The sequence below is a fragment of the Scyliorhinus torazame genome, chromosome 6 (assembly GCF_047496885.1).
Source record: "Scyliorhinus torazame isolate Kashiwa2021f chromosome 6, sScyTor2.1, whole genome shotgun sequence".
NCBI classification, from domain to species: domain Eukaryota; kingdom Metazoa; phylum Chordata; class Chondrichthyes; order Carcharhiniformes; family Scyliorhinidae; genus Scyliorhinus; species Scyliorhinus torazame.
Window position 1 is genome coordinate 197283049 of NC_092712.1, and position 12432 is coordinate 197295480.

A 12432-nucleotide genomic window follows, 5' to 3' on the forward strand; every position below is an offset into this window, starting at 1 on the left:
AAAAGTTAACTAAAATATACTTTGGCTGAAATTTTCTGATCGTTCATCTCTCCGATTTCCCCCCCCCCCTTGCGGGTTTCACAGTGGCAAGGGTGCATTCAATGGGGAACCCCATTTACAACGATGGGACCAGAAGATCCCACTGCTGGCTGCCTCTGGCAGGTTGTGAGGAACGTCCCCCTCCATTTCATTTATTAAAAAAAAAAAAAAAAAAAACCTCATTACCCAAATCAGTTCTGCAAATTCTTCTGTAAAACATTTTTATTTTACTTGGACATTTAGGAGTGAGTTCAATGAGAATCATTTTGGAGATGACCTATCTGAAGCAGTGAAAGTAGTCTCTGAGGGATGTCTTTGCACACTACACTCGATGAAGGAGCTAGAAAATACTTGGAATGAATACAACTGTGCTCAGGAAACACTTCAAATATGCAAGTCAGTGGTGAGTTGGACTGATTTCTGGGCTAGTTTATTTTGGTAGCTGAATTACATACAAAGGATGTTTGGCGCATATAGATATATCCGAGTAAAATATGCATCAGTTTTCTTTTATTGTATTGTAACGCGTTCCAAGTTAGTCCACAATTCATTATCACATGGTTTTTGTTTGATAAATCTCAATGCCAAGATTTTAAAAAATAACTATTGAATTTGTATGCATGCTAAAACTATTCAGTCTGAAGGACCCAGGGTAGAAAATGACAACCACCCCATGGCCATACTCTGGTCTTGCATTCTATGTTGATGCTGCATTCATTTTGTGACGTGATTTTGGGTGTGAAAATGAACCAGCTTTATAGGCAAACCAAATCTACATTAGGTTAGGGCAGCACGGTGGCGCTGTGGTTGGTACTGCTGCCTCACGGCGCTGAGGACCCGGGTTCGATCCCGGCCCTGGGCCACTGTCCGTGTGGAATTTGCACATTCTCCCTGTGTCTGCATGGGTCTCACCCCCACAATCCAAAAAGATGTGCAGGGTAGGTGAATTGGCCATGCTAAATTGCCCCTCAATTGGAAAAAAGAATTAGGTACTCTCAATTTATTTTTAAAAATCCAATTTAAGTTCTATGTTGAACAATGTTGGTTTCCACATGTATACCGATGATACCCAGATCTACCATATCACCATCCCTCTACTGTTTATAATTGTGAAATTGCTTCTTAAATATCAGTACTCAAATCCAATTTAGGTTCTATGTTGAACAATGTCGATTTCCACATGTACACCCATGATACCCAGATCTACCATATCACCATCCCTCTCAAACCCTCTACTGTTTATAATTGTGAAACTGCTTCTTAAATATCAGTACTCAATGAGCAAAAATTTCCATCAATTAAATATTTTGAAGACCCAAAATCTTTGTCTTCCTTTCCCGCTATAAACTCCATTTCCTCGCCACTACCTCCAGCAACTCCCTCGCAAGTGCTTAGAGGATGAACCAGACTATTGACAATCTTAGTGTCATACTTGGTCGAGTTGAGCTTCCAACGACATAACTGTGCCATTGTGGCCATCTACTTCGCCCAATATAGCATTGCCTGGCTCCACCATGCCTCAGCTCCTCTGATGCTGAAATCTTCATCCATCCCTTTCTTACCCTCCAGATCGCTTTATTTAAGGGGATGCAGTGGTAAAATGGCATCGCCACTGGATTAGTAATTCAGAGGTCCAGGGTAAATGCTCTGGGGATCCGGGTTCGAATCACACCATGACAGATGGAGAAATTTGAATTCAATAAAAAAATCTTGAATTGGGAATCTAATAATGACCATGAAATTGCTGTTGATTGTCGTTTTTTAAAAAAACAACATCTGGTTCACTAATGTCCTTTAGGGAAGGAAATCTGCCATCCTTACCTGGTCTGGCCTACATACGACTCCAGATCCATAGCAATGTGATTGACTCTTAAATGCCCTTTGAAATGACCTAGCAAGCCACTCAGTTCAAGGGGAATTAGGGATGGGCAATAAATGCTCGCCCAGGGCAGCACAGTGGCGCAGAGGATTAGCCTTGCTGCCTCATGGCGCCGAGGTCCCAGGTTCGATCCCGGCTCTGGGTCACATGTGGAGTTTGCACATTCTCCCCGTGTTTGCGTGGGTTTCGCCCCCACAACCCAAAGATGCACAGGCTAGGTGGATTGGCCACGCTAAATTGCCCCTTAATTGGAAAAAATTAATTGGCACTCTAAAATTATTTTTAAAATAAATGCTGGTACAGCCAGCAACACCCACATCCCATGAATGAATTATTTTAAAAATGCCGATGTACTGCTGGCCAGCCTCGCATTTGATCCTCAGTAAACATGAGGTCAACCAAAGTACGTCTGTCCGCACAAAGCCCTATTCACCTCTCACCCCAATGCTCACTGCCATATATTTACTTCCGGTTAAGCAACACCGTTAGTTTTCAAATTCTCACCCTCGTTTTCAAATTCACCTACAGTTCCACCCCTCCTTAGCTCTGCCCTTGTACCAGCTTCACAGAACTCCTCTAATTCTGGTATTTGGTGCATCTCTAACTTCGCTGTCCCTTTATTTGCCTAGCTCTAAGCACTGGATCTTTCTCCCGAAACCTTGCCTCTTCGCTTTATCTTTTCTCCTTTAAGACGCTATCTACCTCTGACTAAGTTATTGGTCATCTGCCATAATATTTACAATAATGTAGCTTATAGTCATGTTGTGCTTCGTAAAACCCCCAGGAAGCATCTCTGGATGTTCCAGTGTGTTACTGTAAAAATATAAGTTGTTTAAATACATGGCTACTGACCACCTCTGCATAGGTGAGCACGAGTACAACTACCATACTGTGACTTAATTATTACGAAGCACATCGTGGAGATGGCAAAGTTGAGATTCAGTTGATTTATTGCTCAGACAATGTGGTGTTCTATAGAGCAATGAAAAATCAAAATCATCAAGTCTGTTGCACAATTTTGCTATCAAAAAGGAATTGGTGTAGCAGATCATTATGAAGGTCCGTGAAGTTGCATGGAAAGAGGACTAGGAGAGCAAGAAGTCACCATGGGGTGACTTGCTAAATTGATATAAAACTGATCGCAATTGACTTCCAGGAACAGACTCTTGCCTGTTCTGCTTCAAGACAAATCCTCATGTTTCCCCACCCCTCAGCAGATGCCACACATTTTGTCTACTAAGTTGCAGCACCATTTTTTTTTTGCCTTTTATATCATCTGTCTCTACCCACCCCTGCTTCAATCAATCTGCTGCTGCACCCTCATTCAAGCCTTGCCTCCAGATTTGACTATTCTAATGCTTTCTTTGTTGGTCTCCCATTTTCCACCTCATAAGCTTGAGCTGTTTAAAACTTTGCTATTTTTATCTTTTTAAATAATATATATTTTATTCAAAATTTTGTGGCCAAACATAACAGTACATAGTTTTTCTTTTGAACAACAACAAAGCAATATAAATAACCGTGGCCAATTTTAAACAAACAAATAAATAAATTAATATATAAACACAAACAAAAACAAAACCAAGTGGCAACTGCCTTGTCAAAAATAGTTACTCTCCAAAGATACAATCCAACAATCCAATATACATTACGTATAACAAGTGTCTATACATATACAATGACATCCCTGAGAGTCCGTCCGGTCCCTCCCCCCTGGGTTGCTGCTGTTGTCTTCTTCTTTTCCATTCCCTCTATCTTTCTGTGAGGTCGTCGACGAACGGTTGCCACCGCCTGGTGAACCCTTGAGCCGATTCCCTTAGGACGAACTTAATCCATTCCAGCTTTATAAACCCTGCCATGTCATTTATCCAGGTCTCCACACCCAGGGGCTTGGCTTCCTTCCACATCAACAGTATCCTGCGCCGGGCTACTAGGGACGCAAAGGCCAAAACATCGGCCTCTCTCGCCTCCTGCACTCCCGGCTCTTGTGCAACCCCAAATATAGCCAACCCCCAGCTTGGTTCAACCCGGACCCCCACCACCTTCGAAAGCACCTTTGCCACCCCCACCCAGAACCCCTGTAGTGCCGGGCATGACCGGAACATGTGGGTGTGATTCGCTGGGCTTCTCGAGCATCTCCCACACCTATCCTCTACCCCAAAAAATCTACTGAGCCGTGCTCCAGTCAAATGCGCCCTGTGTAGAACCTTGAATTGTATCAGGCTTAGCCTGGCACACGAGGACGATGAGTTTACCCTACGTAGGGCGTCAGCCCACAGACCCTCCTCAATCTCCTCCCCCAGCTCTTCTTCCCATTTCCCTTTCAGCTCATCTACCATGATCTCCCCCTCGTCCCTCATTTCCCTATATATGTCCGACACCTTACCATCCCCCACCCATGTCTCTGAGATCACTCTATCCTGCACCTCCTGTGTCGGGAGCTGCAGAAATTCCCTCACCTGTTGCCTCGCGAAAGCCCTCAGTTGCATATACCGAAATGCATTCCCTTGGGGCAACCCATATTTTTCCGTCAGCGCACCCAGACTCGCAAACGTCCCATCCACGAACAGATCTCTCAATTGTACTACCCCAGCTCTTTGCCATGCTCCAAATCCCCCATCCATTCTCCCCGGAACAAACCTATGGTTATTTCTTATCGGGGACCGCATCAAGGCTCCCGTCTTTCCCCTATGCCGTCTCCACTGCCCCCAAATTTTCAATGTAGCCACCACCACCACCGGGCTTGTGGTGTATTTCTTCGGTGAGAACGGCAACGGTGCCGTCACCATTGCTTGTAGGCTAGTCCCCCTGCAGGACGCCCTCTCCAATCTCTTCCATGCCGCTCCCTCCCCTTCTCCCATCCACTTACACACCATTGAAACTTTGGCGGCCCAGTAGCACCCCCCCCCCCCCACCCCGCCCCTACTACGCTGCAAAAATCCCCTCCTCACTCTCGGGGTCTTCCCGGCCCCCACAAAACTCATAATACTCTTCTTGATTCTCTTGAAAAAAGCCTTTGTGACCACCACCGGGAGGCACTGAAACACAAAAAGGAATCTCGGGAGGACCACCATTTTAACTGCCTGCACCCTACCTGCCAGTGACAGGGACACCATGTCCCATCTCTTAAAGTCCTCCTCCATCCGTTCCATCAACCGCGTTAAATTAAGCCTGTGTAATGTACCCCAATTCTTGGCTATCTGGATCCCCAAGTACCGGAAGTCCCTTGTTACCTTCCTCAACGGTAAATCCTCTATTTCCCTGCTCTGCTCCCCTCGATGCACCACGAACAACTCACTTTTCCCCACGTTCAATTTATACCCTGAAAAATCCTCAAACTCCCCAAGTATCCGCATTATCTCTGGGATCCCCTCCGCCGGGTCCGCCACATACAACAACAAATCATCCGCATACAGAGATACCCGGTGTTCTTCTCCTCCCCTGAGTACTCTCCTCCACTTCCTGGAACCCCTCAATGCTATGGCCAGGGGCTCAATCGCCAGTGCAAACAATAACGGGGACAGAGGACATCCCTGCCTCGTCCCTCTATGGAGCCGAAAATAATCAGACCCCCGTCCATTCGTGACCACGCTCGCCATCGGGGCCCTATACAGCAACTGTACCCACCCGATATACCCATCCCCAAAACCAAATCTCCTCAGCACCTCCCACAAATAATCCCACTCCACTCTATCAAATGCTTTCTCGGCATCCATCGCCACCACTATCTCCGCTTCCCCCTCTGGTGGGAGCATCATCATTACCCCTAGCAGCCTCCGTATATTTGTGTTCAGCTGTCTCCCCTTCACAAACCCAGTTTGGTCCTCATGAACCACCCCCGGGACACAATCCTCTTGCTACTTTTATCTTAACTTGTACCATTCACCCATCAGCACAATTCTCTCCAATGCCCAGGTAATTTGTTAAAGTGCCTTTCTAATTGTTTCTAAAATTAAAGGGACTGCCATGTGCCATAGCCACGCAACTTAAAGGGATTGTTGCCTGTTGCCTTGTGCTTATTGGCCTATGTTGACTCCTGGTCTACAAATTTTCAATTTATTGTTTATATTCATTTACAGTTTTCATGCTCATTCAAATTCCTCCAACCCTCTGTACCTCCAACTCTAGCCTCTTGTGTATCCCATACTTCCCTTACCCCATTATTGGCAGCTGTGCCTTCAATGTCTTGCTCTGGCGGCACGGTAGCACAGTGGTTATCATTGCTGCCTCACAACACCAGAAACCCGGGTTAAATCCTGTCCTTCGGTCACTGTGTGTGGAGTTTGCACATTCTCCCCAGGTGCTCCGGTTTCCTTCCACAGTCCAAAGATGTGAAAGTTTGGTGGATTGGCCATGCTAAATTGCCTGTTAGATGGGGTTGCAGGGAGTGGGCCGGGGTAGGGTTCTCTTTCGGGGGTCGGTGCAGATTCGATGGGTCGAATGGCATCCTGCACTGTTGGGATTCTCTGACGTTCTGTATGTTCTTTGAGATACAGTTAAAACATACCTCCTTTAATCAAGCATTTGGCTATCTGGCCTAATGTAACATTTTATTATGTTAAAGGTGCTATGTAGATGCAGGTTTTTGTTACATACAATGGATCCCCAAAATGATGCCTTAAAAGAGATTATAAGGTATTTTGCAAATCATGAACAAGCCTAGCAAGTTTAGTCCTTGCTGTGGAATTTTTAAAGTCCGCCAGTGTAGGCAGGACAACAGTAAATCAAGATTACTTGCTGAATTTTGGCGTAATAATTCCAAAATTGCACCATCAGTCCCTACACAGGTTTACATAGTCTTACATAATTTTTTTGTTCATCTCTTTTTTTAGAGGATCTGTATGACTTCAACTAGAATTCAAGTTTCAGGTGCGATGTGTTTGAAGTTAACTAATCAATCCAATTTGAGAATTAAGAGATCTGTTGCATGTCAGGCACATTAGTATTGGCGTAGAAAAGGTGTTTGCCGGTCTGGACTCTCAAAGCTCACTTTTCCTTTTGGTCAGCGTGACTGTCCTATTCATAGGAAATACTGTCTTTCCTAATGAGATGGCGCTATAAAAAACTATCCTGTTTGAGGTTCTTCCATGTCCCCAGGGTGATGTTGAAATTCTTCAATGAGACCATCTGCGTGTCCTTGGAGCACTTTCCTCCAATTAGCTCGGCTTAGAACCATTTTGCCAGTGCTCATGCAGTCTGACAAAGCATCCTGCCCTTCATATTTGAGCTCTTTCCAGCAGAGTGTAGATGTTATGTATGTCGGTCAGCGAGAGAATATCCGCTTTAGAAATCTAATCTCGATGTCTGATCTTAGCAGGTCAGGTGAAAGTGCTGTAGCTTGTTTGTGTGACTGCAGTAAGCTATCTACGTATCACAAACATAGAAGAGGCAGTGGGAAGGGAAGCTGCTCTGTATACCTTGACTTTTGTTGAAAGACTAATTCCTCTTCACTCTCAGTTTTTTGTAGCTTGCCAAAGGCAATGCTGGCCTTGGCGATTCTGGCGTTGGCTTGTCATTAACACACACTATTCCGCACGGGATGCTGCTGAGGCAGATAAGACTGCTTCAAGCCGACAGTCAAATCGCATGCTGTTTTTGTGGGACAGACTGGTACATGACTCCTGTCTATTTGGCACTTTGTTGAGAGCAAAGCTATCGTGCAGTTGAGAAGTGGTCCTTGTTGCATTTATTGTTCAGAACAAGAATTTAAAGCAGTTATCAGTGAAATGAAAGTTACAAATCTCAAATTTAAGACTGCAATATCTAATGTGGATGCCACTTCTATGAATACTGAATGCTTCAGAAAGCATTGTAGAGAACATCATGCTAAACGGCAAATCACAGACCTTCTCACTCCTTTTGTTATTGATAAGGTGTCACAGGACACGCAAAGCAAGTGTGTTGTCATGGAATTGCCAGACCATAATCAGTTTTTTAGGACAATCTGATTTTTACCACTATCTTTCATAGACCACCAAAAATGTTTCCGAACATTTAGTTAGATTAACATGTGTTGAGTTCTGCTCTTAGCATATCTCTTGGAGCTGACGTGCAGAAAACACCATGGTACCATGAACTTCTCTAAAGATCCATTGCCTATGTGGTAGAAAGTTCTGTTTGAGATGTGGGGTCTGAACATCTGTGGAGTGGCAATCGGAGTCTGATTGTCACTCCGTTCCTATGATGGAATTTTTGCCATTTTTTTTGCAGTGTCTTCCTGGGCGGGAAAAGTGGAGTGTAGCCCGCAAGCTGTGTTGCCGGCTTTTCCTGCTATGTTCTTTGACACTGTGGCGGGGGGTGGGTTGGAATCCAAGGGCGAGTTTCACAGTGTCACATTGGGGAGAGCCCGCCCTAACATCAACCCGGCTTTTAGAAGATTGGGGCCCACCAATGTTTTTTTATTCAGTGGCACCTCCCGCACTGGCAGGGGGCAGTGCCTGGGCATGTCTCCCCCCCCCCCCCCCCACAAACCCAGTGGGGTGCAGAGGTGCTGTATTCACCTGTGCGCCTTCAGCAGGTTTTGATCAGCAGGTGCACATTGTGAGGGATCTGTCGTGATGCATGTCAACTGGCTCTCACGTTGCCATGAATGGTCAATTTAATGTCATGAATGGTCAATTTAACGTGGGGGACTATCGGGTGTAAAGTCCTGCTATGCAAAGTTAAATAGTGTCATGAGACTGTCCCTTTAAGAAATGTTTTTGTCTTATCACATGGTTTCAGTGATGTCATTGTGTGGGTGGAGCTGGGCTGTGGCTCTGAGTTTTTACCTTCGTTTTGAGTTTTGAGCTGATATGTGGCGCTGGATTTTACTTTCGTTTTGAGTTTTGACTTGTTTTGAACTGCACAGGTTGAAAGAAGTGTCTCTCTATCTTCATTTTAAAAGCTGTTCCCAGACTGCTTGATAACTTAAAGATAATTGATTTCTGGAAGGAATTCAAACCTGCTGTTTGAAAGGGGAACAAGAGTATCAATAACATGTTTTATACCAGTAGGAATGTCAAAAATACTTGGATTTTGTTACTGAATTGGAACAGTTAAAGGGGGAATTCATTAAAGGTTGTACATAGATTACTGTAGCTGTGTGGAGTCTTTATGTTTGTAGTTGATAAAAATGCTTACTGTGTGCTTATACAAATGTGAACTAAATTCGTAGAATAAAGCTTGTTTTTTGATTTAAAAGCGCTTAAGGCCTCTCTTGAATAACACCTGAAAGGCAGGCTCATCGTAACCAAAATCAATAAACAGTTGTAGTCAGGTGAGCTCCATAATATACTTTGGTGTTTTCTAAACCCTGGCCCATAACAATAGATGCAAATGGGAATCCCGCTTTTTAACATCTGAATTCCTTTACTTCATTGGTCGGGACAATCGTGCAGGGAAATGCTGCTGTTTTGGGACTCTTGCTTGATTCTCCATCTCTTCCAACGTTCCCACCCCCTGAAAACCAATTGTTGAAGACTGACTTCAATCCCAATCAGGCAATTATAAGAATTGAGCAGATGTAGGTAATTGAGCCCCTTGAGCCTGCTCCGCCATTCAATCCGATCATGGCTGATCTCTTCCTGGTCTCAAATCCATCTCCCCACCTGTTCCCTATATCCCTTCAATCTGTTTTTTTATATCAGAAATATATCTATCTCCTTGAAACCATTTAATGACTCAGACTCCACCACACTGTGGGGCAGCGAGTTCCACAAATTGACCACCTGCTGCGAGAAGTAGTTCCTCCTCATCTCAGTTTTAAATCTACCGCCTCTCAACCTATATCAGTGACCTCTCATTCTAGATTCACCCACAAGGGGGAACATTTTTACTTTATCAGTCCCTTTTGGTATTTTATATACCTCTATCAGATCCCTCTCATTCTTCTAAACTCCAGCGAGCATAAGACCAAACTGTTTAGTCTCTCCTCATATGTCAACCCTTTCATCTCCAGAATCAATCTGGCGAACCACCTCTCAACTGCTTCCAATGCCACCAGATTCCTCAAATAGTGAGACCAAAACTGGATGCAATACTCCAGATGTGGTCTCACCAACACTCTATACAATTGCAACAACACTTTTCTACTTTTATACTCCAATCCTTTTTCAATAAATGCTAACATTCCATTTGCCTTTTTAATTATAGTTAACTGTCTGCTGTCAGGCTTCCGTGGCTTTAAGGCAAGGATCCTGCCTCCAGAGCTGCTGGTAAATCCTAGGGCTGCCAGCTCTTTTGTCCCAACAGCACCTCTCGGAACTAGGTGTTCTAGCGTGTAAATCGCAAACAGTTAGAGTGCAGGTACCGCAAGTAATTCAGAAGGCTTGGAATACTATTATTTTATTATAAGAGGAATTGAGCATAAAGGTACAGATGTTGTGCTTCAGGTATTTGTGAAATCACATCTCGAGTACTGCATGTAGTTTTGGTCCTCTTATTTAAGGAAGGATGTTGACATTTGGAAGAAGTGAGTTTTATGAGGAAAGGTTCGACAGACTGGGCTTTCTTCAGCGAATTTAGAAGATTGATTGAAGTATATAGAATCCTGAACAGTCTTGAGAAGGTGGATGGGGAAAGGATGTGTCCTCTTGTGTGTGAGTCCAGAACGAGGGGGCATGGTTTTAAAATTAGGGGTTGCCCTTTTAGAACCGAGATGAGGGACTAAATTCTGTGCTTCACGTTGCTGGCAGCGAGAAGTGCGATTGGGTGGAGAATAGTGCACAGTGAAAAAATTCACTATGTGCCTGGCGGCGATTCTGTCATAGATGTTCACAGCATGAAGACAGGCTCTTCGGCTCAACTGTCGCCATGCTCCGGTCCAAGCTGGCGGCTTTATCGAAGTTCTCACCCCGCGCCAGCGGGTCCATGCAAAACGCCATTTGCTTGAATTTAAATGTCATTAAGAGGTTGGACCCTCCATGATGCTGCAACCCTTTTAGGCAGACGTCTTGCGGGCGCAAATTGTTGCCTGTATTTACAAGGGGGGGCCTGGACGATTAAGTTGTTGAGGGGGCGCGGAAGCTAAAAAAACACTCAATTTGCTGGGTTTAGACAGAGTCTCCCAACATTCCCTGAGGCGCCGCCAACGTCTCTAATGGAGAGGGTCATTTTGCTCATGCGATTGGGGTTTATATGGACGGATGTGATGTCACACGGTTCAATGTCAGTGAAGGGGGTTAAGGCTAGGTAGGAGGAGGAGTGGGTCCACCTCAGACCCCTGAAGTCAGGCGGCATGTCTTTGAGCCACCTCCGTGGCTACAGTGAGTGGAGCACTTAAGAACAGCTCCAGCTGTCAGGCTCTTTAGCGCTAATTTTGGCCCGAGTGCTTACAAGGCTCACTGGGCCGGCAATTCCTTCCAATGCTCACCAGCAAAGTGCTGGTTGATTTGAAGTCCTGAATTGCAGAATGAATAGCGCCTTCCCAATGGAAACGTGAATCGCACGCTATTCCGTCCCGGCGGGAAAGGTCCGTCTCCCAAGCGGAGAATCCAACCTGAGAAATTTCTCTCTCTCCATTCTCTCTCCCCCCCCCCCATGTTTGACTTTGGAACTCCCTGGCTCAGCAGGATTCAGGATATTTGAATATTTCTAAGGCAGTGCAAGATTAATTCCCTTACCCAACAAGAATCTAAAGTTATTGGGGGTACATGGCAATGCAGAACTCAACACAAGCAGATAGCCATGATCTAATTAAATGGCAGAGCCGGTTTGAAGGGCAGAGTAGCTGTGCTTGTATGGTAAAGGCCCCGGTCCAGATAGCATGGCGAAACTCCTGGAGTGCAGTTAAATTGGCTAGACCAGTGAGGCTGGTCCAGCCAAGGTGTTGGAGGGGTGGGAGTGCAATGGTCCTCTAGTGTTGGGGCCAGTGGGGACTGGAAGAAACCCTTAAGTGACATTATCAACCTGACAGGGAAATGTAGTACCAATTTGTGAGCAACAAAGCCCTACAAACAACATTGTGATGAATGACTGGATTATATTTTTAGTAATATTATTTTAAGAATACAGAATAGTGAGATTATTGGACAAACTTCCCTGTTTCTTTTCTAATACTGCTGTGGAATATTTTATGTCCACTCAGTTTAATGACTCATCTGAAAGACAATGAAGCATTGTCATTATTGCACTGAAACATCAGTCTAGATTATGTGCTAAAATCTCTGGAGTGGAGTTTGAATGCATGAAATGTTGGCCACAATAATAGAACAAAGAACAAAGAAACGTACAGCACAGGAACCGGCCCTTCGGCCCTCCAAGCCTGTGCCGACCATGCTGCCTGTCAAAACAAAAATCTTCTACACTTCTGGGGTCCGTATCCCTCTATTCCCATTCTATTCATGTATTTGTCAAGATGCCCCTTAAACGTCACTATCGTCCCTGCTTCCATCACCACCTCCGGCAGCGAGTTCCAGGCACCCACTACCCTCTGTGTAAAAAAAACTTGCCTCGTACATCTACTCCAAACCTTAGAGGCATCTTTAAACCATAGGCATCTTAAACCTATGCCCCCTAGTAATTGACCCCTCTAC

General features: G+C 44.8%; 1 protein-coding gene across 1 annotated transcript in view; it reads left to right on the top strand.

The window, feature by feature from the left end:
- The window catches only part of stk31 (serine/threonine kinase 31), a 228886-nt gene that overhangs the window by 86220 nt on the left and 130234 nt on the right, over positions 1-12432 (top strand). Inside the window, 1 exon segment of the mRNA XM_072509268.1 lies at positions 283-442. Within this exon segment, the coding sequence (XP_072365369.1) occupies positions 283-442 (160 nt within the window).